Below are 23,607 nucleotides of genomic sequence, written 5' to 3'. Positions count from 1 at the left end.
TACGGTCTCCCACAATATTCTTGCCAGCAAGTTAAGGGAATGTGGATTGGATAAATGGACGGTAAGATGGCTAGAAAGATGGCTAGAAGGCCGGGCCCAGTGGGTAGTGATCAATGGCTCGATGTCAGGCTGGCGGTCGGTTTCTAGTGGAGTGCCCCAAGGTTCAGTTTTAGGACCGGTTTTGTTCAATATCTTTATTAATGATGTGGATGAGGGGATGGATTGCACCCTCAGCAAGTTTGCGGATGACACTAAGCTTGGGGGAGAGGTAGATACACTGGAGGGCAGAGATAGGGTCAAGAGTGACTAAGAGAAATTGGAGGATTGGGCCACAAGAAATCTGATGAGGTTCAACAAGGACAGGTGTAGAGTCCTGCACTTGGGACGGAAGAATCCCAAGCATTGTTACAGACTGGGGACCAACCAGTTAAGTAGTAGTTCTGCAGAAAAGGACCTGGGGGTTACAGCCGATGAGAAGCTGGATATGATGCAACAGGGTGCCCTTGTAGCCAAGAAGGCTAATAGCATATTAGGTTGCTTTAAGAGGAGCATTGTCAGCAGATCCAGAGATGTCATTATTCCTCTTTATTCAGCGTTGGTGAGGCCACATCTGGAGTATTGCGTCCAGTTCTGGGCCCCCCACTACAAAAAGGATGCGGACGCATTGGAGAGGGTCCAGCGGAGGGCAACCAAAATGATTAGGGGGCTGGAGCATATGACTTATGAGGAGAGGCTGAGGGAGTTGGGTTTGTTTAGTCTGCAGAAGCAAAGAGTGAGGGGGGATTTGATAGCAGCCTTCAACCTCCAGAAGGGAGGTTTCAAAGAGGAAGGAGAGAGGCTGTTCTCAGTAGTGACAGATGGCAGAACATGGAGCAATTGTCTCAAGTTGTGGTGGGAGAGGTCCAGGTTGGATATTAGGAAAAACTATTTCACTAGGAGGGTGGTGAAGCACTGGAATGGATTACCTAGGGAAGTAGTGGCGTCTCCATCCCTAGAGGTGTTTAAGTCTTGGCTTGACAAAGCCTTGGCTGGGTTGATTTAGTTGGGATTGGTCCTGCCTAGAGCAGGGGGCTGGACTTGATGACCTTCTGAGGTCTCTTCCAGTTCTATGGTTCTATGATAACGGGATGGTTTGATGAGATAACATGATCTTGGTAGCTAATTCACCATTCATTATCAGTGGGAAATAGGTCAATGGACAGATGATAGGAGTCATTACAGAGAACTTTCTGGGTGTCTGGCTGGTGAGTCTTGCCCACATGCTCAGGGTTTAGCTGATCGCCATATTTGGGGTGGGGAAGGAATTTTCCTCCAGGGTAGATTGGCAGAGGCCCTGGAGGTTTTTCGCCTTCCTCTGTAGCATGGGGCACAGATCACAGCTGGAGGATTCTCTGCATCTTGGGGCCTTCAAAGTATTTGAAGGCTTCAATATCTGAGACATAGGTGAGAGGATTATTCTAGGAGGGGGTGGGTGAGATTCTGTGGCCTGCACTGTGCAGGGGGTCAGACTAGATGATCATAATGGTCCCTTCTGATCTTAAAGTCTATGAGTCTATGACTGTGTCTACACTGGGCCACTTATTCCGGAAAAGCAGCCGCTTTTCCGGAATAAGCTGAGAGCTGTCTACACTGTCCCCTTGAATTTCCGGAAAAGCACTGACGATCTACTGTAAGAAATCAGCTGCTTTTCCGGAAAAACTGTGCTGCTCCCGCTCGAGCAAAAGTCCTTTTTCCGGAAAACTGTTCCGGAAAAGGGCCAGTGTAGACAGCCCAGTAGTCTTTTCCGCAAAAAAGCCCCGATCGCAAAAATGACGATCAGGGCTTTTTTCTGGAAAAGCACGTCTACATTAGCCACGGACGCTTTTCCGGAAAAAAGGCTTTTCCGGAAAAGTACCCTGCCAATGTAGACGCACTTTTTCCAGAAATACTTATAAAGGAAAACTGTTCCGTTTTAAGCATTTCTGGAAAAAGGTGCCAGTGTAGACACAGCCTATGAGTCTAAGAGCTGTGCCAGGGATATGCCAAGGCCCAGGACCAGAGCTCCCACTCCAGGGCAGCCCCCAAGACCTGCCCTTACTACCAGGAGTTGGAGCAGATTGTGGGTTGTGGGGAAGCCCAGAGTCCACTGCGTGTGGTGGAGTCCGGGTTAACCCCCCACACCATAGACCAACCCCTGAGGGAGGGGACCCAGGCAGGAGAGGCGGGAAAGCTGCACCCAGAGGAGCAGGAGGAGGAGGACGAGGCATCAGCAGGGACCCTCTCCCAGGAGCCGGTCCTCCAGACCCCACAGGCCTCTCAGGCGTCCATGGATATCGGGAAGGGAACATCAGGTGAGTGCTTTCAGGGGTCACCACACGTGGACGGGTTGGCAGTGTGAGGGGCCAGCTAGTCCCATTGCCACTGTGGGGCCCCTGTGAGGCTTTGGGGCCACTGCCCAACTCACACGCAGTGTCACCTGTATCACCCCTGAGTCTCCTGTCCAAGGAGAGCCCCTGACAGACATGGCTTGCCCTCGGGGATAGCGGGGGTGCTCACAGACAGTGACTGTCCCCTCCTCTTTTCCTACACTGCCTGACCCTCTACCCAACAGGGGAGCACCACACCCGCCCCACCCCCATCCCGGACCCGTGGCACCCACAGGCACTAGCGGGTCTACACAGACCTGCTGAGGGAGCACGTAGTGGCCCTGCAGCACCTGAACAGGACCCTCCAGCAGAGGATGGAAGCAGAGGCCGAGTGGCGCACCAGGCTGCTGGATGAGCTGGTCCAGAAGCGCACTTCCATCTGTGCCACAATTCGGGAGGTCCTAGCCTTGCCTGCCCCTGTCACGGGCACTGCTCCTTTTGCACTCCAGGCCCCACTCCCCCTGATCCTCCAGCATCCCCTTCCCCAGCCCGTCCAGTCCACCTTCCCCCCCAGCCCATCCTGCTCCCCCCCTCCTGCCCAGGCCAAGACTGGCTCTCGCTCCATCCAATTCCAAGGCCGTGGCAATGCCAGGCTGCAAGAAGGTAGCAATACCCTTTGATCAGGGTACTTTGACCAACTTGTTCCTCCCTCCCCACTCCAGGTTTTCAGTCAACTACCACCCCAGTGAAAGGACATTTCAGTTATGGAACAAAATCTTCATTTCTGAGGGACAGATTTACTTTGTTTATAAACAGTTGAATGGTAAGAAGAGAAAGGTGCTTTTTATTCACAGTTCACACCTTTTCTGTACTACTAGTGTTTCTCATAAAAAAAATTTCTGTTTCCAAAGAAAACCGGGTCTGTATGTCTTCTTAATGGGCATAGAGTGAGAATTGTGGACGGAAAGGGATCAGTCAGGCCAACCCCGCCATGGGGGAGACCCTGGCAAAAATCAGTGGGCTCCTTCTGAGAATCTCTCCCTCAGGACCTCTTGGATTTGGACACCAGCCTGGCGGATGGCAGCCGTCTGGGGCTGCTCAAATGGCCTGTCCTCACCATCAGCACCTGTCCCCCATCTCATCAGGAAGGCCTCCCCTTTCCTCTCCACCAGGTTGTGGACGGCACAACATGCAGACCTCACCTCCGAGATGTTGCCTTCGCCCATCTCCAGGTGTGTGAGGAGGGAATGGCACCTCCCTTTCAGGAGGCTGAAAGAGCATTCCATGTGGATGCGAGCCTGGTAAGATGCGTGTTGAAAAGCTCCTTGCTCACATCCAGGTGGCCAGTGTAGGGCTTCATGAGGCACGGCATGGGGGTAGGCCATGTCGGCCACTATGCACACTGGCATCTGCACGTCCCCGAGCATGAGGTGCCACTGAGGGAAAAATGTTCCTCCTGCAACCTGCGGTTCAGGTAGGAGTTGCGGAATATGCGGGCATCATATGCCCGCCCCGACCACCCGACACAAATGTCCATAAAGTGTCCCGAGTGGTCGACCACGGCCTGCAGCTCCATGGAATAGGAGTCCTTCCTGTTTATAAAGTGGACTGCTTGATGGGGCGGTGCGTGGATCGTGATGTGTGTCTCTTGAGGGCTCCTCCGCGGATCGGGAAGCCAAGAGAAGCAAACCCGGCAGCGATGTTGTCCAGGACCCGGAGATGGATGAGCCTCTTCAGCACCTCCACATTCATGGCCCTCACCACCTGCAGCACGAGACAAATAGACAGACAGAAACCAGGTGTAGTAAGTTGAGGGTCAGTAACATGGAGTCAGCAGGCCTAAACAGAGGCCTGTAACATGAAAACAGCAACAGGCCTGCTATCTAGTGAGCAAGACTTTGGTTCAGTAACAGGAGCCAAGAAAGAGGCCCTATTGATAACTCTGTGATTATGTAAGTTAGGTCGAGCATGGAAGGACACAGGGAGGCACTGGGTACAGACTGTGAGCCAAACGGGAGTAATGGAACATCTTAATAAGAAATGTCTTGGTACAAAAACTCCCTAAAAACTAATGCACCTACCGACCTAGGTTCAGGACCGGGTCGGAATTGACAGAGTGAAGGATTGTAAGTAAGCCCCCCTTCCATAAGGTGAGGGGTGGTAACTAGGCAACAGAGGGTGGTAACCTGGTACGTAAAGTAATGATGTACGTTGTTTGTACCTGTCTATAAAAGGACACCGCAGAGGGTGCTCTCCGGCAGACCTTGGGGGGGGGGGTGCACTAGGCACCTGAACGGCAGGTGTCATTGCTTAAATTTACAGAGTGCACAGTAGCTTAATATCTGATATATGGCAATAGGCCTGCCCGGTGTTGGTACCTTGTCAACGCGGGCCATAGTGCCTAGTGGTGTAACATTGTACTGATCTCTGTTACCAACTGGTAGAGCTTCGCATTTGACAATAAACCTGCTCAATTGATTTCAAACCTTCCCTGCATCTGTCGCTTCCGGGGCCTCTCAGAGATCTCTCGTGTTGACCCAAGTGCACGGGGTCTAACACTCTAGATAAAGGGAGTATCGATTGTTACGCACGCAGCCGAAAGTTTATCAAGGAGTAGAGGTCCTGTCGGGAGCGCGCCAGGACGACGCTTACACTGACAGTCCAGCACTCCTAGTCCGAACTATCTAGTTCGTCCTGCGTGTAGCCGCGGGCACAGAGTCCGCACTAGCAGACATTTAAAAATGGCAGCACCCGGCAATATGCTAATGAAGCCCGGGAAATTCAAATCCCGGGCTTCATTTGCAACTCCGTATGACTACATTAACCACGACACTTATAGTCATACCCTTATAGACTAACTGAAGTGTAGGAGCATAAGCTTTAATGGGCAAAGACCCACTTCGTCAGATGCATGTGACGAAGTGGGTCTTTGCCCACGAAAACTTATGCTTCTACACTTCAATTAGTCTATAAGGTGCCACAGGATGCCTCGCCGCTTTTGCAGATTTAGACTAACACAGCTACCTCTCTGATACTTGACAGGTTACCTAAGCGCTTGGGAGGAGATCCCTCCCCCCTCCCAACTTTCCCCTCTCCTTGTCATGACACCCCCCTCTCCCACATCAGTGCAGGGGTGGCCGAGGAGCAGCCTCCAAGTGCACTCCATCCCCCACTCCCTCTTGCCCTTCCCTGGCAGTCCCCCTTTCTCAACCCGCTCACTCAGCAGGGCCTGTCCCCCAAAAGTGACTTACCTACATCAACACGACAGTTGATCTCCCCATGCCAAACTGGTCCCTTCCAGTCCTAGTATTCTATGATTCTGTGATCATATGATCATTTATAATAAGTTGAAAAGGATGGGTCTCAGGACAGACCCTTGCGGGACCCCACCAGTTCCCTCTCTCTACTTGCAAAACTGACCATTTATTCCTACCCTTTGTTTCCTGTCTTTTAACCAGTTCTCAATCCATGAGAGGACCTTCCCTCTTATCCCATGACAACTTACTTTACGAAAGAGTCTTTGCTGAGGGACCTTGTCAAAGGCTTTCTGGAAATCTAAGTACACTATATCCACTGGATCACCCTTGCCCGCATATTTGCTGACCCCCTCAAAGAACGCTAGGAGATTAGTAGGGCAAGATTTCCCATTACAGAAACCATGTGGATTTCCCCCAACTAATTATGTTCATCCATGTGCACTGTTATGTGCACTGTTCATTAGCACTGGGTACTCACAGGTGCCACATTCCATGCAGACCTAGGCATCGTGCTAAGTTTTCTCACTAATCAATTTTATTCTTTACTTTCATTTCATCTAATTTGCCCAGTACTGACGTTAGACTTACGGGTCTGTAATTGCTAGGATCACCTCTAGAGCCCTTTTAAAATATTAGCATCATCTTAGTTATCTTCCATTCATTGGTACGGAAGGTGATTTAAAGGAAAGGTTACAAACCAGAGTGAACAGTTCCCCAATTTCCCATTTGAGTTCTTTCAGAACCCTTGGGTGAATGCCATCTGGTCACAGTGATGGTTACTGTTCGGTTTATCAATTTGTCCCAAAACCTTTTCTAATGACACCTCAATCTGGGATAATTCCTCAGATTTGTCACCTAAAAAGAAGGGCTCAAGTTTGGAAATCTCCCCAATAATATCAGCTGTGAAGACTGAAGCAAAGAATTCATCCAGCTTCCCCGCTATGACTTTATCGTCTTTGATTGCTCCTTTAGGGTCTAGAAGACAGAAACCAAAACGATTTGGGGCTGGAGCACATGGCCTACGAGGAGAGGCTGAGGGATTTGGGCTTATTTAGGCTGCAGAAGAGAAGAGTGAGGGGGGATCTGAGAGCAGCCTGCAACTCCCTGAAGGGGGGTTCCAAAGAGGATGGCGAGAGGCTGTTCTCAGTGGTGACGTGTGGCTCATTCCCTAGCCTAGGTTGCCCCTCTCTCTTGTAGGGCATCAGCCTTAGACTTTGATTGTGTTTGCGGCGGGTCCCTCAGGGCTCTGGCTGTGACTGTCACTCTCCCCACGAGCACGGACAGGCCACCTCTCCCTGTGGCTCCATGTGTCGCACCACACGAGGGTGTGTTGGGAGGGACTTCCCTGTGCTAGGCGCTTCCATGGCCCTGCAGGAAAGGGGCTGCCCAGCGTGAGGAGAGTGACTGAGGAGTCGCTGTGCTCTGCCCTTGTGTAACAGCCCCGTGGGCCTGCAGAAAGTGCCTGTGCCTGCCCGTAGCCACCTTCTCTATCTGGCTCTGTTTCCTGCTCACCCCCCACCCTGGGCGCTCACAGGTGCCACATTCTGTGCAGACCTAGGCCTGGTGACTAACTTTCTCACTAACCAAATATCATTTTAAAGTAAACACAGAGCAGCCAATTCCTCTGTGGCTCAGCCCAGAGTTTTTTTCTCCCTGGGGAAGGTCCTTTAATTGCTGTTTGTGATGCAATCTGGATAAATAGCCCAGTCTCCAGGCTGGTTACATTCAGAGGTTGAGCAAACCCCCCTGGGATAGCCCAGAGCTATATGAACAGTGCCCAGCTCTGTGCCGGCTTTCGGCGCGTGACACTGCTACAGATGCTGGGCTGAGAGGTGCAGGACCCGGACGCCTGAGGGCGGTTCCCAGAGAAGACCCTCTGATCTCCGAATTCACAGATCCCATCTCTGATGAGCTCCCCTGCTTCACACATCCAGATCTACGTAGGTATGATCAATGCAGAGAGAACCATGTTCACTGCAGAGCCATTAAACACCCCTGGGTCATAGTGTCAGCCAACAGTCAGGGCAGTTTGTGTGGGTATGTCTCCTAAGTCTTTGATTGCTAAGACATGAAGTCTCGTCGCAGCGGGCAGCCCAGAAGGCTGAAAGGAGCCCCGAGAGTTTAATGTCCGTGACTTTACTGCTAGGACCGAGGTCCCGTCGCAGAGGGTAGCCAAACAGGCTAACAGACGTCCCAGTGTGTAGGAAGACCTTATTACACCTTAGATTTTAGCTGCTAGAACACAAAGTTCCTTCGCAGCGGGCAGCCTGGGAAAGGCTGGAAAGGTGCCCCAACGGATCTTGTCACCTGGGAGTGAGACAGATCCAAACGCCCAAGCTCTCCCTATGTCTGTCCCTTTGTGACTGGCTGAAGTTCTTTTAAATTGTGCTTGGTTCTATTACAGCAACTGAAGGAGTCAGGTTAAAGCTTAAACAGTTATGGATTTATTAAAAGAACTTATAAATCATATGGTTACAATGGCTATTGCTCTATTTCTTAAATGCTAGCAAAATATAGATCTTACAAATGATTACAGGAAAAAGGTAAAGATAGAAAATAGAAATAATGGTACCAAGTGATAGCTTAATCTTTAAAGAGCTCTAACAATATGTATATATACTTAAACAAAGGACCACATCCAGGTACAATTTTTACCCCCTTCTGTGCCTCTCGACTCCAGCGTGTCAGGCCAGGGCCGGTCTCTCAATTTCTAGGAAAGACGAATACGAGGTGGGCGTCCCCTCTGGAACCTCGGGAGGTCAAACACCTAACCCGACCAGCAGATAGGTGGTAGATTGACACACAAAGTCAGTGTGCTGCTGGACTCATCTTTATACCCCTGGGGGCCCGTAGTCTCTTTCTTATCTTAAGAGGGCAAATTTTACTGGTCTGTTTTTTGGTGCCAGTTCTTACAAGCAGGTTACAAGTTAATTTACACTTGTAAGAGAGAGATAACTAAATTAGGACTGCCAGATGTTCTTGTTGGACGGGAGATTCCTCCCCCCCCCCCCCCCCGCGGACGGTTATGTGTTCGTATCAATATGGGTTAAGTCAAGGGCATGATGTACAGCCTCTTAGTTTGACCACCCTCTTATCTCTGCTTACTGTTGGTCATGGTCACTGAGCCAGCATATCTAAACCTCTTGCTCCAGGGTTTTCAAAGAATATGCTGTTTTCCTGCTATTATGTGCCCTGCATGGTTTCAAGCAGACAAAGATGGACGTAAAATGGGGGTTCACTTCTGGCTACACATAGGCACAGAGGTAAGTTTGCTCCTGTATCTCTGGCCAAAACTCCCCTCTTTTCTGTGCCTGTGCACCCCTCCATAGACTCACACAATTCTAGGGAGTTGTCGACTCCAATCAGCTGTTCAAATCCGGATCAGCCTTGATAAAAGATCTTAATTCGAACTACCTACTCTGTGCTGCGTGTAGCTGCGAACACAGAGTTCGGACTAAGGTGGATTTAAAAATGGCGGCGCCTAGGAACATGCAAATATTTAAATCCCGGGATTCATTTACATCTTCGAATGCCTACATTAGTCTCCCTAGTTCGAACTAGGGGTCCAGTGTGGATATACCCCCTGAGCATAGTTTGATAAGATAATTAGATGAGGGTTTCTGGGTCTCTCTTTGGAAGGGATTTGATGCAGCCTCCCTCCATCTGTGCGACTCTTTTCCTCACTCTCTCCCATGTTGGATCCCATAATGTCACCCAGTCGCTTTCACCGATGCCGTGTGCTAGGGGGAAACCCAGCCCCTGCGCCAGCTCACAGCTCTGCTGTGCACACGACCAGGAATCCCAGCGTCTGTTGGCCACAGCCCGGCACTGGGAGCTCCCGGTGAACCCAGCAAAACTCTGAATCCCGTCCAGGGTCCCATTGATCCATTTCACGGTGCCCTCATCTAGGGCTCAGGCCAGCACTCAACACGCTTTCCTGCCCACCACAGAGCCCTTCGTTCCCTTTGGACAGCTCCGCATTCGAGTACATCAGAATATTTTGTTCCCAAAGAAACACTGAAAGACGTTGATATACAATCCCAGTCCTGGCAGGGATGTGAGAGGCCCTCAAGCCCCATCCCCTTTCCTCACCCAGGGCTGAGCAGTTCCAGGCTGGTGCTGGGCAATCTGCAGCCCCCGACCGCACACAGCTGCTGAGGAGAATGGGACCGTGGGCTGGGAGACATTTTGCTGACACCGACCATCCCCAGGCACCGCTCCCACAGCTCTGCATGGCTCCGTCCCTCCATCCCTAGCCCAGGAGAGCGGTGGGGAGGGCGGCCCCCTTGCCTGCAGACCCTGCTCCCCACAGCTCTTTCCTTACCTTGTCCCCAGCGTTGTGCTCCATTCCACACCCCGTCCAGTCTGCCCGCAGCTTTCCCAAAATGTGGTGCCCAGAACTGGACGCGCTATTCCCATTAAGAAAAATTCAGTGCAGGGTGGAGGGGAGAATTGCACTTGCGTCTTTATTGCCACACCCCTGTTACAGACTCCCAGAATTATTTTTTCCCTACCGTGTGACACTGTTTACTCGTATTTATCTGGTGCCCATTAGGACAGCGCGATCCATTGCAACCAGGCTCCTTCTTCCACTGTTTTGCCCATTTTCATGTGTGAAATTGTGTTTTCCTACCTAACACGTAGATTGGACTGAGTGCCATAGCAGGGCTTCCGCTGCTTCCGAAGCTTGTCAGAGCTTTGTTCAAACTTTTCATTTCCCTTTAGTAGTTTATGTTTAAAAGAAAACTTCCCCCCATTTGCCTTTTTATTTGCTGGTTTTGGCTCTGCTGTTGCCCAACTGAGCACTGCAGGTTCTCAATGATCTGTGTGGTCGATCATTCAGTTCCAAACTCTGGTGCTCCCAACCCGACGGTCCCACTGTGGACAATGTTTAACAGTCTCCTCCACTGCTAATGGACCCAGAGGTGTTTCCTCACCTTACACAGTGTGGGTACCTTGTACAGCTTCAGCACGATGTCTTGAACATGTCTACTTTATTTGTGACATTAACAAGATATTTTCTCATGCTAGAACTTGCACTAAAGTTTTCCAGCTTTTCTTATATTTAATATACTTAACAGGGACATTCACCCAACATTAATTGGGTCTCTAAATCGATTAAGGTTTTATTTTAAATAAAATGAAAATGTATAATAAAAATAAAAGGAAAATGTAGACAGGTATTATTATGAGGATAAGTTGGTTTCACTAATCTAATCTTTTATTTTTCAGAGCTTAAGCATTGATTTAATTGTGCAAAACCAGAGCCAATTTCTCCATTTTATCTCTTTTCTGTCCTGCCGATTTAGTAGCAATCCTACCGCTCGTTCATTCTATGAGTCTGGCTCAGCTCAGTTCTTTCTCTCTCAGCATTCACTGAGGTCTGTCCCTTTTCAGGACTCTTCTTGATCCGGTGATTTTGTCTCTTTTCCATTTGGCTCCATGAGAAGCTGTCCTATTCCAGGCAGGTCCCGTTTAGTCGGCACAACTAAATGATTACGTTGCTTTATACACTTTCTTGTCTGTAGCGTTGTAACTGTTTAGCGACCGAATACACTCATGTTAAAGGACACCCCATTGTCATTCTCATTTCTCCAGCTAACTTTTCCCCCCTCTTAGTTATGCTGATGTTTGGATATTACGGTTTGGGATTTCTTCTCTCTTTGCCCATTGGAATGCAATCAGTTCTATGCTTCATTTTCCTCTCCTCAATCATCTTCCCCCTTGTTACCTCACAGAATCTTTAAACCCGGCCTCCCCCGTTCCTACAGTTTGTCTTGGAACACCCCTTTCTATCTGCTGTATCCTCCACAGAAACGAAGTCAGCAACACTGAGCATGTCTGACCAAGTGATTCTCCATCCCATTCTCCATCATTGGGCATCCAGACATGGGCTTTCCTTCTGCTACTGCAGTGAAGGAATAAGTGTTCCCATGGTGCTAATATTAGTGAGGACCTGATGTTTTCCCCGAGGTGGGTTTCCTGCTGTTGCCTTTTATGGTTTCCCACAGCATGGGGTATTGACATGGTTGACACGGGGAGCACCAGAAAATATGGAAGTGCCAGTAGTAGGGTCATTTGTTTACAATTTGTTACTCTGAATAATGAAAACGTCATTTCTCAGGGTGTGAAGAGCAACCGATCTGCTTCCCCATGAAAATAGTCTCCCTCAGTGCGCACCGTGCCTCATACGAACATTCTCTGTCCTTTCAGAGGCTAGTACTGCGAGCATTGCTGTAGATCGTGGGCTCACACACGACTTCAGGGGAACGTACGGCACATGCAATAAACACCGTTCTGCCTCAGAGTTGGACAACTTCCTTCCTGCTCCATGTCAGATTCCAACACAAGCCAGTTCACCAACCCCTCCACCTTCATCCTGCAGGGCATCCCTGGCCTGGAGTGGGCCCATGTCTGGATCTCCATCCCATTCTTTGCCATATACGTCATAACCATATTGGGGAACTTCACCATCCTGTTCATTGTGAAGACAGAGCCGAGCCTCCATGAGCCCATGTACTATTTCCTCTGCATACTGGCTGTCACCGACTTGGTCCTGTCTACCGCTACCTTACCCACGATACTGAACAATTTCTGGTTCAATTCCAGGGAGATCAAGTTCAGTGCCTGCCTCACCCAGCTGTACTTCATTCATTCAATCGCACTAATTGAGTCTGGGATACTGGTGGCCATGGCTTTGGATCGTTACGTGGCCATCTGCCATCCCCTGAGACATTCCACCGTCCTGAATAATCTACTGGTGGCCAAGATTGGCTTGGCCATGATGCTGCGAGGTGCCATACTTGTACTGCCCTATCCCGTACTGGCGAGTCAGTGGCCGTATTGCAGTACCAACGTCATCCCCTATACGCACTGTGAGCACATGGACGTGGTGAATCTGGCCTGTGCTGACATCCGAGTCAGTCGATACTATGGCCTCTTTGTGCTCTTCTGTATGTTGGGTCTGGATGTGAGTTTTCTTGCTCTGTCCTATATTCTGATCCTCAGGGCCATCTTCAAACTCCCCACAAAGGACGCCCGGCTCAAGACTTTTGGGACCTGCACTTCCCACCTGTGCGTCATCTTAGCCTTTTACACTCCAACTATCTTTGGCTCCCTCACGACCCGCTTTGGCCTCAATATACCCCAGCATATCTACATTCTTATTTCTAACATTTACCTCCTGGTGCCACCCATGATAAACCCCATCATCTATGGAGTGAGGACCGAACAGATCCGGAACAGGCTGCTCCAGCTTCTGACTCTGAAATTGCCCTAAACGTTTTCTCCTGGTTACCTGACACTCAGATCGAGCTCCGTGCTGAGAAGGCTGGTGCTGGGCTTGCTTGCCTGAATGACTCACTAGCCAGTCAAAGAGCAATTCAATCCTTTCCTGATATTTCTTTCCAAGTGTAACATATTGGGGAATCCATTTGTATGCAACTCATTAAATTGTAAGGTTTCTACATTGTAACTGGACACTCAAGGCCCTGACAATGATCCCGCCTCTTTCCCAAAGTCCCCACCACTGCCCCACAACTTTCTTTGGGCTCCAGGCAGGTTTGTGTCTCTTCCAAATATCCTTCCCACCTGCATGCTCATCTCCTGTTCCATCACCCATTGGATCACCTCTGTGATGGGTTCCCTCTGCCCTCCAGGATGGAAGCTGGAGCTGAGACAGAGCTGAGACCCCTGTTTCCCATGTCTGGGTTCCCTCCTGTGTTGTGAATTGCAAGTGGCAAAGCCCCCCAGTCTGCCTCACCCCAACATCCACAGAGAAGTCCCGCACCCAGCGGTGTTCATGGATGCTCGGCCATCCACTGCCTGAGCCCCCAATGGGAAGGGTACACTCCAAACACCCCCAGCTCCCCAGCCAATGGTCCCGAAGCTGCCCTGCCCTAGTTCCATCCAGTATGGATGTGATGCCCAGAACCCTGCTGCTAGAAAGGAAGGTTCACCAGCTAAGGTTCCTGAGCTAAGACTGACCCTTTTGCACTGCTACCAACACACAGTGTGCGAAGTGACGTGTATTTAATAGATTTCTGTGCTACAGAAAGAGTGATTTCCAGGGAGCAGTGGCGACAGCAACCAGGAGAAAGTAGAATAACTCCTATGAAATGAAAGAAAACCTTGACCCAAGTCTAACGTACTAGTGGGCCTATGAATGGAGCAGTGTCCCACCGAGTTATCTAGCACAAGAGGGTAGCATTTCAGGCAGGCCTCCTTGGTTCCATGCTATGAGCTGTACAGATAGAACCAGCAAAGCATCTGCTTTCAGTAGACAGCTCTCTCAGCCCTTTTTGGACATAATTTGGGGCAAACAGGAGCAGTTTTAGGCCGGCTGTGGCAGCTGGTGCCCTAGACAGAAGGTGTGATCTGCGCCCTTGCCTGCACGGCTGTCAATGATTTCATCATCAAGCGCCCGGGCCCATGGCGCCTTAGACAACTGCCTAGTTTGTCTACGTCCACGGGCCACCCCTGGGGGGCAAACACACAACTGATATGTTCTCCAGGTTCACATCAAAAAAGAGATGGCCAAGCAGAAATCCTCCTTAGGTTTGAGTGAGGGGCCAGCAGCCCCTCCCAGGGTGTGTCTAAACTACATGCCTCCGTCGACGGAGGCATGTAGATTAGACAGATCGGCAGAGGGAAATGAAGCTGCGATTATAATAATCACGGCTTCATTTAAATTTAAATGGCTGCCCCGCTCTGGCAATCAGCTGTTTGTCGGCAGATCGGGGCAGTCTGGACGCGCCGCGTCGACAAAGAAGCCTTTCTTGATCGGCACAGGTAAACCTGGTTTCACGAGGCAAATCTGATGAGGACAAGTGTAGAGTCCTGCACTTGGAACGGAAGAATCCCAAGCATTGGTACAGGCTGGGGACCGACTGGCTAAGTAGCAGTTCAGCAGAAAAGGTCCTGGGGATTACAGGGGATGAGAAGCTGGAGATGAGTTAACAGGGCGCCCTTGTTGCCAAGAAGTCTAATGACATATTAGGGTGCATTAGGAGGAGCATTGCCAGCAGATCCAGAGAATTGATTATTCCAGTGTATTCGGCTCTGATGAGGCCACATCTGGAGTATTGTGTCCAGTTCTGGGCCCCCCACTTCAGAAAGAATGTGGATGCATTGGAGAGGGTCCAGCGGAAGGCAATCAAAATGAATGAGAGTTCCTGGGCATTACCACATAGCTGGCTCCTGCGGTGTTTACTCAGGTCTTACTCCAAGGAAAATTTGCCTCAGAGCCTCAGAATTCGACCTTTTTACTGTACAGCTAACGGCTTTTATCCTCAAGGATTCAATGGACCATTTAGGTCTAGGTTGGATATTAGGAACAACTATTTCCTTAGGAGGGTTATTTCCCTGGGAGGGTGGGGAAGCACTTGGATGGGTTCTCTTGGGAGGAGGTAGAATCTCATCCCTTGAGGTTTTTAGGTCCCGACTTGACAAAGTCCTGGCTGGGCTGATTGAGTTGGGGTTGGCCCTGCTTTGGGCAGGGGGCTGGACTCCATGACTCCGGCAGTCTCTTCCAGCCCTGGGGTTTCCTCCACATGGCAGAAGTGGTGAAAGAAGGAAGGGTATGTCTACACTACAAAGTTAATTCGAACTAACGTACATGAGTTCGAATTAACTTTGATAGGCGCTACACTAGCGCTCCGCTAGTTCAAACTTAACAGAGAGGAACTAACAGGGGAAGTAGAGGTGGGTGGCAACCCGGGCAGCAGTGATTGTGATATGGTTGTGTTTAGGATCCTGAAAGGAAGAAACGAGAGCAGCAAAATATACATCCTGGACTGCAGAAAATCAATTGTGCTTTCACTTCCCTGATGCCTATCAACGTCATTTGGCGCTGCTGCACGCTGTGGATGTTTTCAGAGAACTATCCACGATAAGTCTAAGATCTCTTTCCTGATTTTTTGTAGCCAAATTATCCCCCATGATATTTTCTGTATAGTTGGGGTTATTTTTCCCGATGTGCATTACTTTACACTTATCCACATTAAATTTCATTTGCCATTTTGTTGCCCAATCACTTAATTTTCTGAGATCTTTTTGAAGTTCTTCACTGTCTGTTTCTGTCTTGACTATCTTGAACAGTTTAGTATCATCTGCCAGCTTTTCTACCTCACTGCTTGTCCCTTTCTCTAGATCATTTATGAATAAGTTGAATAGGAATTGGTCCTAGGACTGACCTTTGGGGGACCCCACTATAACCTCTCTCCACTTGCAAAACTGACCATTTATTCCTGCCCTGTGTATCCTGTCTTTTAACCATTTCTCAATCCATGAAAGGGCCTTCCCTCTTATCCCATGACAGCTCACTTTACTGAAGAGCCTTTGGCGAGGGATCTTTTCAAAAGCTTTCTGGAAATCTAAGTACACTATATCCACTGGATCCCCCTTGTCCACATATTTGCTGACCTCCTCAAAGAACTCTAGCAGATTAGGAAGGCAGGATTTCCTGTTAGAGAAACCACGTTGATTTCCCTCAAGAAATTATATTCATCCATGTGACTGACAATTATATTATTTCCTATCATTTCAGCTAATTTGCACAGTACTGACGTTAGACTTATCAGCTTGTAATTGCCAGGATCACCTCTAGAACCCTTTTAAAATATTGGCATGATGTTAGCTATCTTCCAGTTATTAGGTATGGAGGCTGATTTAAAGGATAGGTTAGAAACCACAGTTAATAGTTCCACAATTTCCCATTTGCGTTCTTTCAGAACTCTTGGGTGAATGTCATTTGGTCACAGTGACATGTCACTGTTCACTTTATCAGTTTGTCCTGAAACCTCTTCTAATGACACATTAATCTGGGATCATTCCTCCGATTTGTCACCTAAAAAGAATGGCCCAGGTTTGGGAATCTCCCCAATATCCTCAGTAGTGAAGACTGAAGCACAGAATTCATTTATTGTTTCCACAATGACTTTATCATCTCTGAGTTTACCTTTAGGGTCTAGCAGAGAGAAAGCAAAACGATTTGGGGCTGGAGCACATGGCCTACGAGGAGAGACTGAGGGGTTTGGAGTTATTAAGTCTGCAGAAGCGAAGAGTGAGGGGGGATCTGAGAGCAGCCTGCAACTCCCTGAAGGGGGGTTCCAAAGAGGATGGCGAGAGGCTGTTCTCAGTGGTGACGTGTGGCTCATTCCCTAGCCTAGGTTGCCCCTCTCTCTTGTTGGGCATCGGCCTCAGACTTTGATTATGTTTGCGGCGGGTCCCTCAGGGCTCTGTCTGTGACTGTCACTCTCTCCACGAGCACGGACAGGCCACCTCTCCCTGTGGCGCCGTGTGTCGTGCCACACGAGGGTGTGTTCGGAGGGACTGCCCTCTGCTAGGCGCTTCCACGGCCCTGCAGGAAAGGGGCTGCCCAGTGTGAGGAGAGTGACCGAGGAGAGTCGCTGTGCTCCGGCCCCTGTGTGACATCCCCGTGGGCCTGCAGAAAGTGCCCGTGCCTGCCCGTAGCAACCTTCTCCACATGGATCTGTCTCCTGCCAACACACCCACCCTGAGCGCTCCCATTCTGTGGAGACTTAGGCCTGGTGCCGAACTTTCTCACTACTAGCAAATAGCATTTTAAAGTAAACATGGAGCAGCCAATTGCTCTGTGGCTCAGCCCAGAGCCCAGAGTTCTCCTCTCCCTGGGGAAGGTCCAATAATTGCTGTTGGTGCCGCAAGCGGGATAAATAGCCCAGTTTCCAGGCTGGTTACATCCAGATGCCGCTTCTCCCCTAGGGGCTGAGCGAACCCCCCTGGGATGGCACAGAGCTATATGAACAGTGCACAGCCCTGTGCTGGCTCTCGGCGGGACGCTGCTGCAGATGCTGGGCTGAGAGAGGCGCGGGACATGGCTGCTTTGGGGTGATTTGTAGGGAAGACTCTTTGGTCTCTGGATACCACAGATCCCATCTCTGATGAGCTCCCCTGCTCCACAAACGCAGACCTTTGTTGGCATGATCAATGCAGAGTGACCATGTGCTGTGCAGAGCCATTAAACATCCCTGGGCCATTGCCACAGAGGTAAGTTTGCTCCCGTTTCTCTGGCCAACCCCCTGTCTCCCCATAGACTCATCTAATTCTAGGGAAGTGAGAGAAATGTAGCCGTGTTATTCTGGTGTAGCTGAAACAAACTACAGGACAATGTAGCACTTTAAAGACTAACAAGATTGTTTATTAGGTGATGAGCTTTCGTGGGCCAGACCCACTTCCTCAGATCAAATAGTGGAAGAAAATAGTCACAACCATATATACCAAAGGACACAATTAAAAAAAATGAACACATATGAAAAGGACAAATCACATTGCAGAACAGAAGGGGCATGCGGGGCGGGGGGAGGGGGGGTAAATGTCTGTGAGCTAATGGTATTAGAGGTGATAATTGGGGAAGCTATCTTTGTAATGGGTAATATAACTAGAGTCTGGGTTAAGACCCCGGCGTTGAGTGTTGAATTTTAGCAGGAATAACAGTTCAGAGGATTCTCTTTCAAGTTCAGTCTTAAAAGGCATCGACTCCAACCACCTGTTCAAAGCTGGACCAGCCCCAACTAAATCATTGCAGCCAGGGCTTTGTCAAGCCAGGAGCTGAACCCTGAGAGACCCATCCCACTGCTTCACCACTCTCCTAGGGAACTCCTTTTTTCTAATGTCCCACCTACACCTCCCCCCGTGATGTGCTCCAGCCCAGAGGTGGCTGCATTTTAGTGTCCCAGGGGTCCTTCAGAAGGAAAGGATTTAGCAGATGCACAATCCAAGGCCCAGTCCTCAGGCTGGGGTCAGCTTTTGGCTCAGGCCGCACTGAAGCAAAACTGCCCTTGGAATCAGAAATGAGGAAAGACCTGAGGAGGCAGCTGCATGTCCCTGCACAGACGCTGTCCCCTCCCCCTCGGGCATGGCAGGGATCTGGCTGGTTCTAGGGGTTCATTCCTGCCGTTAGCCTGCCGGGAAGCGAAGAGATGCCAGGTCTCCGCACTGCAACCATGAACGCATTGATCAGCAGAGGCAAGACCAGGGTTCACAGTGAAGCTTTAATGCTTTAAGTTCTCACGAGCGCTTGTGAAGTGCCGTGCTGCTGTGATGCTTTCAGTGTCGAATAGCCCAGAAACCAATGTCCAGAACAGCACTGGGAGTTAGAGAATCCAGCCCTCCCCCTCGCAGTCTCTCCGCAGGGTGAATCACGCTCAGGGCTCAGCCGTTAGCCCGGATTTCCAGCTGGAATTTCTCCGGCTTCAGCCTCCAGCCTCTGGGCCTGGCGCTTCTCATCTCGGTGAGATCCCAGAGCCCGACATTCCCGGTGGTTCTGCCCCAGCCCAGTCTCTGCCTGAGCCTAGTTTGATACGATAATGAGATGACAGTTTGGGTCTCTCTTCGGATGGGATTTGACGCAGCCTCCCTCCATCTGTGCGGCTCTTTTCCTCACTCTCTCCCATGTTGGATCCCATAATGTCACCCAGTCGCTTTCACCGATGCCGTGTGCTAGGGGGAAACCCAGCCCCTGCGCCAGCTCACAGCTCTGCTGTTCACACGACCAGGAATCCCAGCGTCCCTTGGCCACAGCCCGGCACTGGGAGCTCCCGGTGAACCCGGCTAAACTCTGAATCCCGTCCAGGGTCCCACTGATCCATTTCACGGTGCCCTCATCTAGGGCTCAGGCCGGCACTCAACACGCTTTCCTGCCCACCACAGAGCCCTGCGTTCCCATTGGACAGCTCCGCATTCGAGTACACCAAACTATTTTGTTCCCATAGAAACATAGAAACACAGAATCCCAGGCCTGGCAGGGATGTGGGAGGCTCTCGAGCCCCATCCCCTGACCTCACCCAGGGCTGAGCAGTTCCAGGCTGGTGCTGGGCAATCTATAGCCCCCGGCCACGCACAGCTGCTGAGGAGAATGGGACCGTGGGCTGGGAGACGTTTTGCTGAGACCGACCATCCCCAGGCACCGCTCCCACAGCTCTGCGTGGCTCTGTCCCCCTGTGCCCAGCCTAGGAGAGCGGTGGGGAGGGCGGCCCCCTCGCCTGCAGACCCTGCTCCCCACAGCTCTTCCCTCACCTTGTCCCCAGCGTTGTGCTCCACTCCGCACCCCGTCCAGTCTGCCCGCAGCTTTCCCAAAATGTGGTGCCCAGAACTGGACGCGCTATTCCCATTGAGAAAAATTCAGTGCAGGGTGGAGGGGAGAATTGCACTTGCGTCTTTATTGCCACACCCCTGTTACAGACTCCCAGAATTATTTTTTCCTACCGTGTGACACTGTTTACTCGTATTTATCTGGTGCCCATTAGGACAGCGCGATCCATTGCAACCAGGCTCCTCCTTCCACTGTTTTGCCCATTTTCATGTGTGAAATTGTGTTTTCCTACCTAACACTGAGCGCCATAGCAGGGCTTCCGCTGCTTCCGAAGCTTGTCAGAGCTTTGTTCAAACTTTGCCTTTCCCTTTAGTAGTTTATGTTTAAAAGAAAACTGCCCACCATTTGCCTTTTCATTTGCTTGTTTTGGCTGCTGATGCCCGACTGAGCACTGCAGGTTCTCAATGAGCTGTGTGGTCGATAATTCAGTTCCAAACTCTGGTGCTTCCAACCCACTGGCTCCACTGGGGACAATGTTTAACACTCTCCTTCACTGCTAATGGACCCAGAGGTGTTTCCTCACCTTACACGGTGTGGGTACCTTGTACAGCTTCAGCACGATGTCTTGAACACGTCTACTTTTTTTGTCAAGTATCAGAGGGGTAGCCATGTTAGTCTGAATCTGCAAAAGCGACGAGGAATCCTGTGGCACCTTATAGACTAACTGAAGTGTAGGAGCATAAGCTTTTGTGGGCAAAGACCCACTTCGTCAGATGACCTGCATCTGATGAAGTGGGTCTTTGCCCACGAAAGCTTATGCTCCTACACTTCACTTAGCCTATAAGGTGCCACAGGACTCCTCGTCGCTTTTACTTTTTTTGTGACATTAACAAGTTATTTTCTTATGCTAGAACTTGCACTAATGTTTTCTAGCTTTTCTTATATTTAATATACTTAACAGGGACATTCACCCAACATTAATTGGGTCTCTAAATCGATTAAGGTTTTATTTTAAATAAAATGAAATTGTACAATAAAAATAAAAGGAAAATGTAGACAGGTATTATTATGAGGATAAGTTGGTTTCGCTAATCTTATCTTCTATTTTTCAAAGCTTAAGCATTGATTTAGCTGTGTCAAACCAGAGCCAGTTTCTCCATTTTATCTCTTTTCTGTCCTGCTGATTTAGTAGCAATCCTACTGCCCATTCGTTCTATGAGTCTGGCTCAGCTCGGTTCTTTCTCTCTCAGCATTCACTGAGTTCTGTCCCTTTTCAGGACTCTTCTTGATCCGGTGATTTTGCCTCTTTTCCATTTGGCTCCATGAGGAGCTGTCCTATTCCAGGTACGTCCCGTTGTGTTGGCACAACCAAATGATCATGTTGCCTTAAACACTTTCTTGTCTGTAGCGTTATAACTGTTTAGCGACCGAATACACTCATGTTAAAGGACACCCCATTGTCATTCTCATTTCTCCAGCTAACTTTTCCCCCCTCTTAGTTATGCTGATGTTTGGATATTACGGTTTGGGATCTCTTCTCTCTTTGCCCATTGGAATGCAATCAGGTCTGTGCTTCACTTTCCCCTCCATCATCATCTTCCCCCTTGTTTCCTCACAGACTTTTTAAACCCGGCCTCCCCGTTCCTACAGTTTCTCTTACAACACCCCTTTCTATCTGCTGTATCCTCCACAGAGATCAAGTCAGCGAAACTGAGTGTGTCCGACCAGGTGATTCTCCATCCCATTCTCCATCATTGGGCATCCAGGCATGGGCTTTCCTTCTGCTACTGCAGTGAAGGAATAAGTGTTCCCATGGTGCTAATATTAGTGAGGACCTGATGTTTTCCCCGAGGTGGGTTTTCTGCTCTTGCCTTGTATGGTTTCCAACAGCATGGGGTGTTGACATGATTGAAACAGGGAGCACCAGAAAATATGGAAGTGCCAGTAGTAGGGTCATTTCTTTACAATTTGTTTCTCTGAATAATGAAAAAATCATTTCTCAGGGTGTGAAGAGCAACCGATCTGCTTCCCCATGAAAAAAGTCTCCCTCAGTGCGCACCGCGCCTCATACAAACATTCTCTGTCCTTTCAGAGGCTAGTACTGCGAGCATTGCTGTAGATCGTGGGCTCACACAGGACGTCAGGAGAACCTACGGCACATGCAATAGACACCGTTCTGCCTCAGAGTTGGACACCTTCCTCCCTGCTCCATGGCAGATTCCAATACAACCCAGTTCACCAACCCCTCCACCTTCATCCTGCTGGGCATTCCTGGCCTGGAAGCAGCCTATGTCTGGATCTCCATCCCATTCTTTGCCATATACGCCATAACCATCTTGGGGAACTTCACCATCCTGTTCATTGTGAAGACAGAGCCGAGCCTCCATGAGCCCACGTACTATTTCCTCTGCATACTGGCTGTCACCGACCTGGTCCTGTCCACGGCTACGTTACCCACAATACTGAGCAATTTCTGGTTTAATTTCAGAGAGATCGCATTCAGTGCCTGCCTCACCCAGCTGTATTTCATACATTCAATTGCACTGATTGAGTCTGGGATACTGGTGGCCATGGCTTTGGATCGTTACGTGGCCATCTGCCATCCCCTGAGACATTCCACCATCCTGAATAACCCCCTGGTGGCCAAGATTGGCTTGGCCATGGTGCTGCGAGGTGCCATATTTGTACTGCCCTTTCCCTTACTGGCGAGGCAGTGGCCATATTGTAGAACCAATGTCATCCCCTACACGCACTGTGAGCACATGGATGTGGTGAATCTGGCCTGTGCTGACATCCGTGTCAGTCGATACTATGGCCTCTTTGTGCTATTCTGTGTGTTGGGTCTGGATGTGAGTTTTCTTGCTCTGTCCTATATTCTGATCCTCAGGGCCGTCTTCAAACTCCCCACAAAGGACGCCCGGATCAAGACTTTTGGGACCTGCACTTCCCACCTGTGTGTCATCTTAGCCTTTTATATTCCAACTCTCTTTGGCTCCCTGACGACCCGCTTTGGCCTCAATATACCCCTGCATGTCTACATTCTTATTTCTAACATTTACCTCCTGGTGCCACCCATGATAAACCCCATCATCTATGGAGTGAGGACCAAACAGATCCGGAACAGGCTGCTCCACCTTCTGACTCTGAAATTGCCCTAAATGTTTTCTTCTGGTTTCCTGACACTCAGATCAAGCTCCGTGCCGAGATGGCTGCTGCTGGGCTTGCTTGCCTGAATGACTCACCGGCTGGTCAAAGACCGATTCAATCCTTTCCTGATATTTCTTTCCAAGTGTAACATATTGGGGAATACATTTGTATGTGACTCATCAAACTGTAGGGTTTCTACATTGTAACTGGACACTCAAGGCCCTGACAATGACCCCGCCTCTTTCCCAAAGGCCCCACCACTGCCCCACACCTTCCTTTGGGCTCCAGGCAGGTTTGTGTCTCTTCCAAATATCCTTCCCTCCTGCATGCTCATCTCCTGTTCCATCACCCATTGGATCACCTCTGTGATGGGTTCCCTCTACCTTCCAGGATGGTAGCTGGAGCTGAGACAGAGCTGAGACCTCTGCCTCCCATGTCTGGGTTCCCTCCTGTGTTGTGAACTGCAAGTGGCAAAGCCCCCCAGTCTGCCTCACCCCAACATCCACAGAGAAGTCCCGCACCCAGCGGTGTTCATGGATGCTCGGCCATCCACTGCCTGAGCCCCCAATGGGGAGGGTACACTCCAAACACTCACAGCACCCCAGCTAATGGCCCCGGAGCTGCCCTGCCCTTGTCCCATCCAGTATGGATGTGATGCCCAGAACCCCGCTGCTAGAAAGGAAGGTGCGTGTTCACCAGCTAAGGTTCCTGAGCTAAGACTGACCCTTTTGCACTGCTACCCACACACCGTGTGCAAGATGACGTGTATTTAATAGATTTCTGCGCT

General features: G+C 49.9%; 2 protein-coding genes across 2 annotated transcripts; both read left to right on the top strand.

The window, feature by feature from the left end:
- The first annotated feature begins 11,933 nt into the window (after window positions 1–11,933).
- On the top strand, window positions 11,934–12,881 carry LOC142819372 (olfactory receptor 52E2-like). Its single transcript, XM_089775392.1, has one exon. The coding sequence runs from the start codon at window positions 11,934–11,936 to the stop codon at window positions 12,879–12,881; it is 948 nt and encodes a 315-aa protein (XP_089631518.1).
- A 9,002-nt stretch (window positions 12,882–21,883) lies between these two features.
- Window positions 21,884–22,831, top strand: LOC142819384 (olfactory receptor 52E2-like). Its single transcript, XM_075906099.2, has one exon. It carries the CDS (start codon window positions 21,884–21,886, stop codon window positions 22,829–22,831), a length of 948 nt encoding a protein of 315 aa, XP_075762214.2.
- Window positions 22,832–23,607: the final 776 nt, after the last annotated feature.

Source organism: Pelodiscus sinensis, chromosome 1 (genome assembly GCF_052426305.1).
Source record: "Pelodiscus sinensis isolate ZL-2025 chromosome 1, ASM5242630v1, whole genome shotgun sequence".
NCBI lineage: Eukaryota > Metazoa > Chordata > Testudines > Trionychidae > Pelodiscus > Pelodiscus sinensis.
The sequence above is the reverse complement of the archived record's forward strand: the minus strand, read 5'-3'. Positions and strand labels throughout refer to the sequence as shown.

Bases quoted from the DNA above. Each gene is read 5' to 3' on its own strand.
- LOC142819372 (XM_089775392.1), top strand. From the start codon at position 11,934: ATGTCAGATTCCAACACAAGCCAGTTCACCAACCCCTCCACCTTCATC.
- LOC142819384 (XM_075906099.2), top strand. From the start codon at position 21,884: ATGGCAGATTCCAATACAACCCAGTTCACCAACCCCTCCACCTTCATC.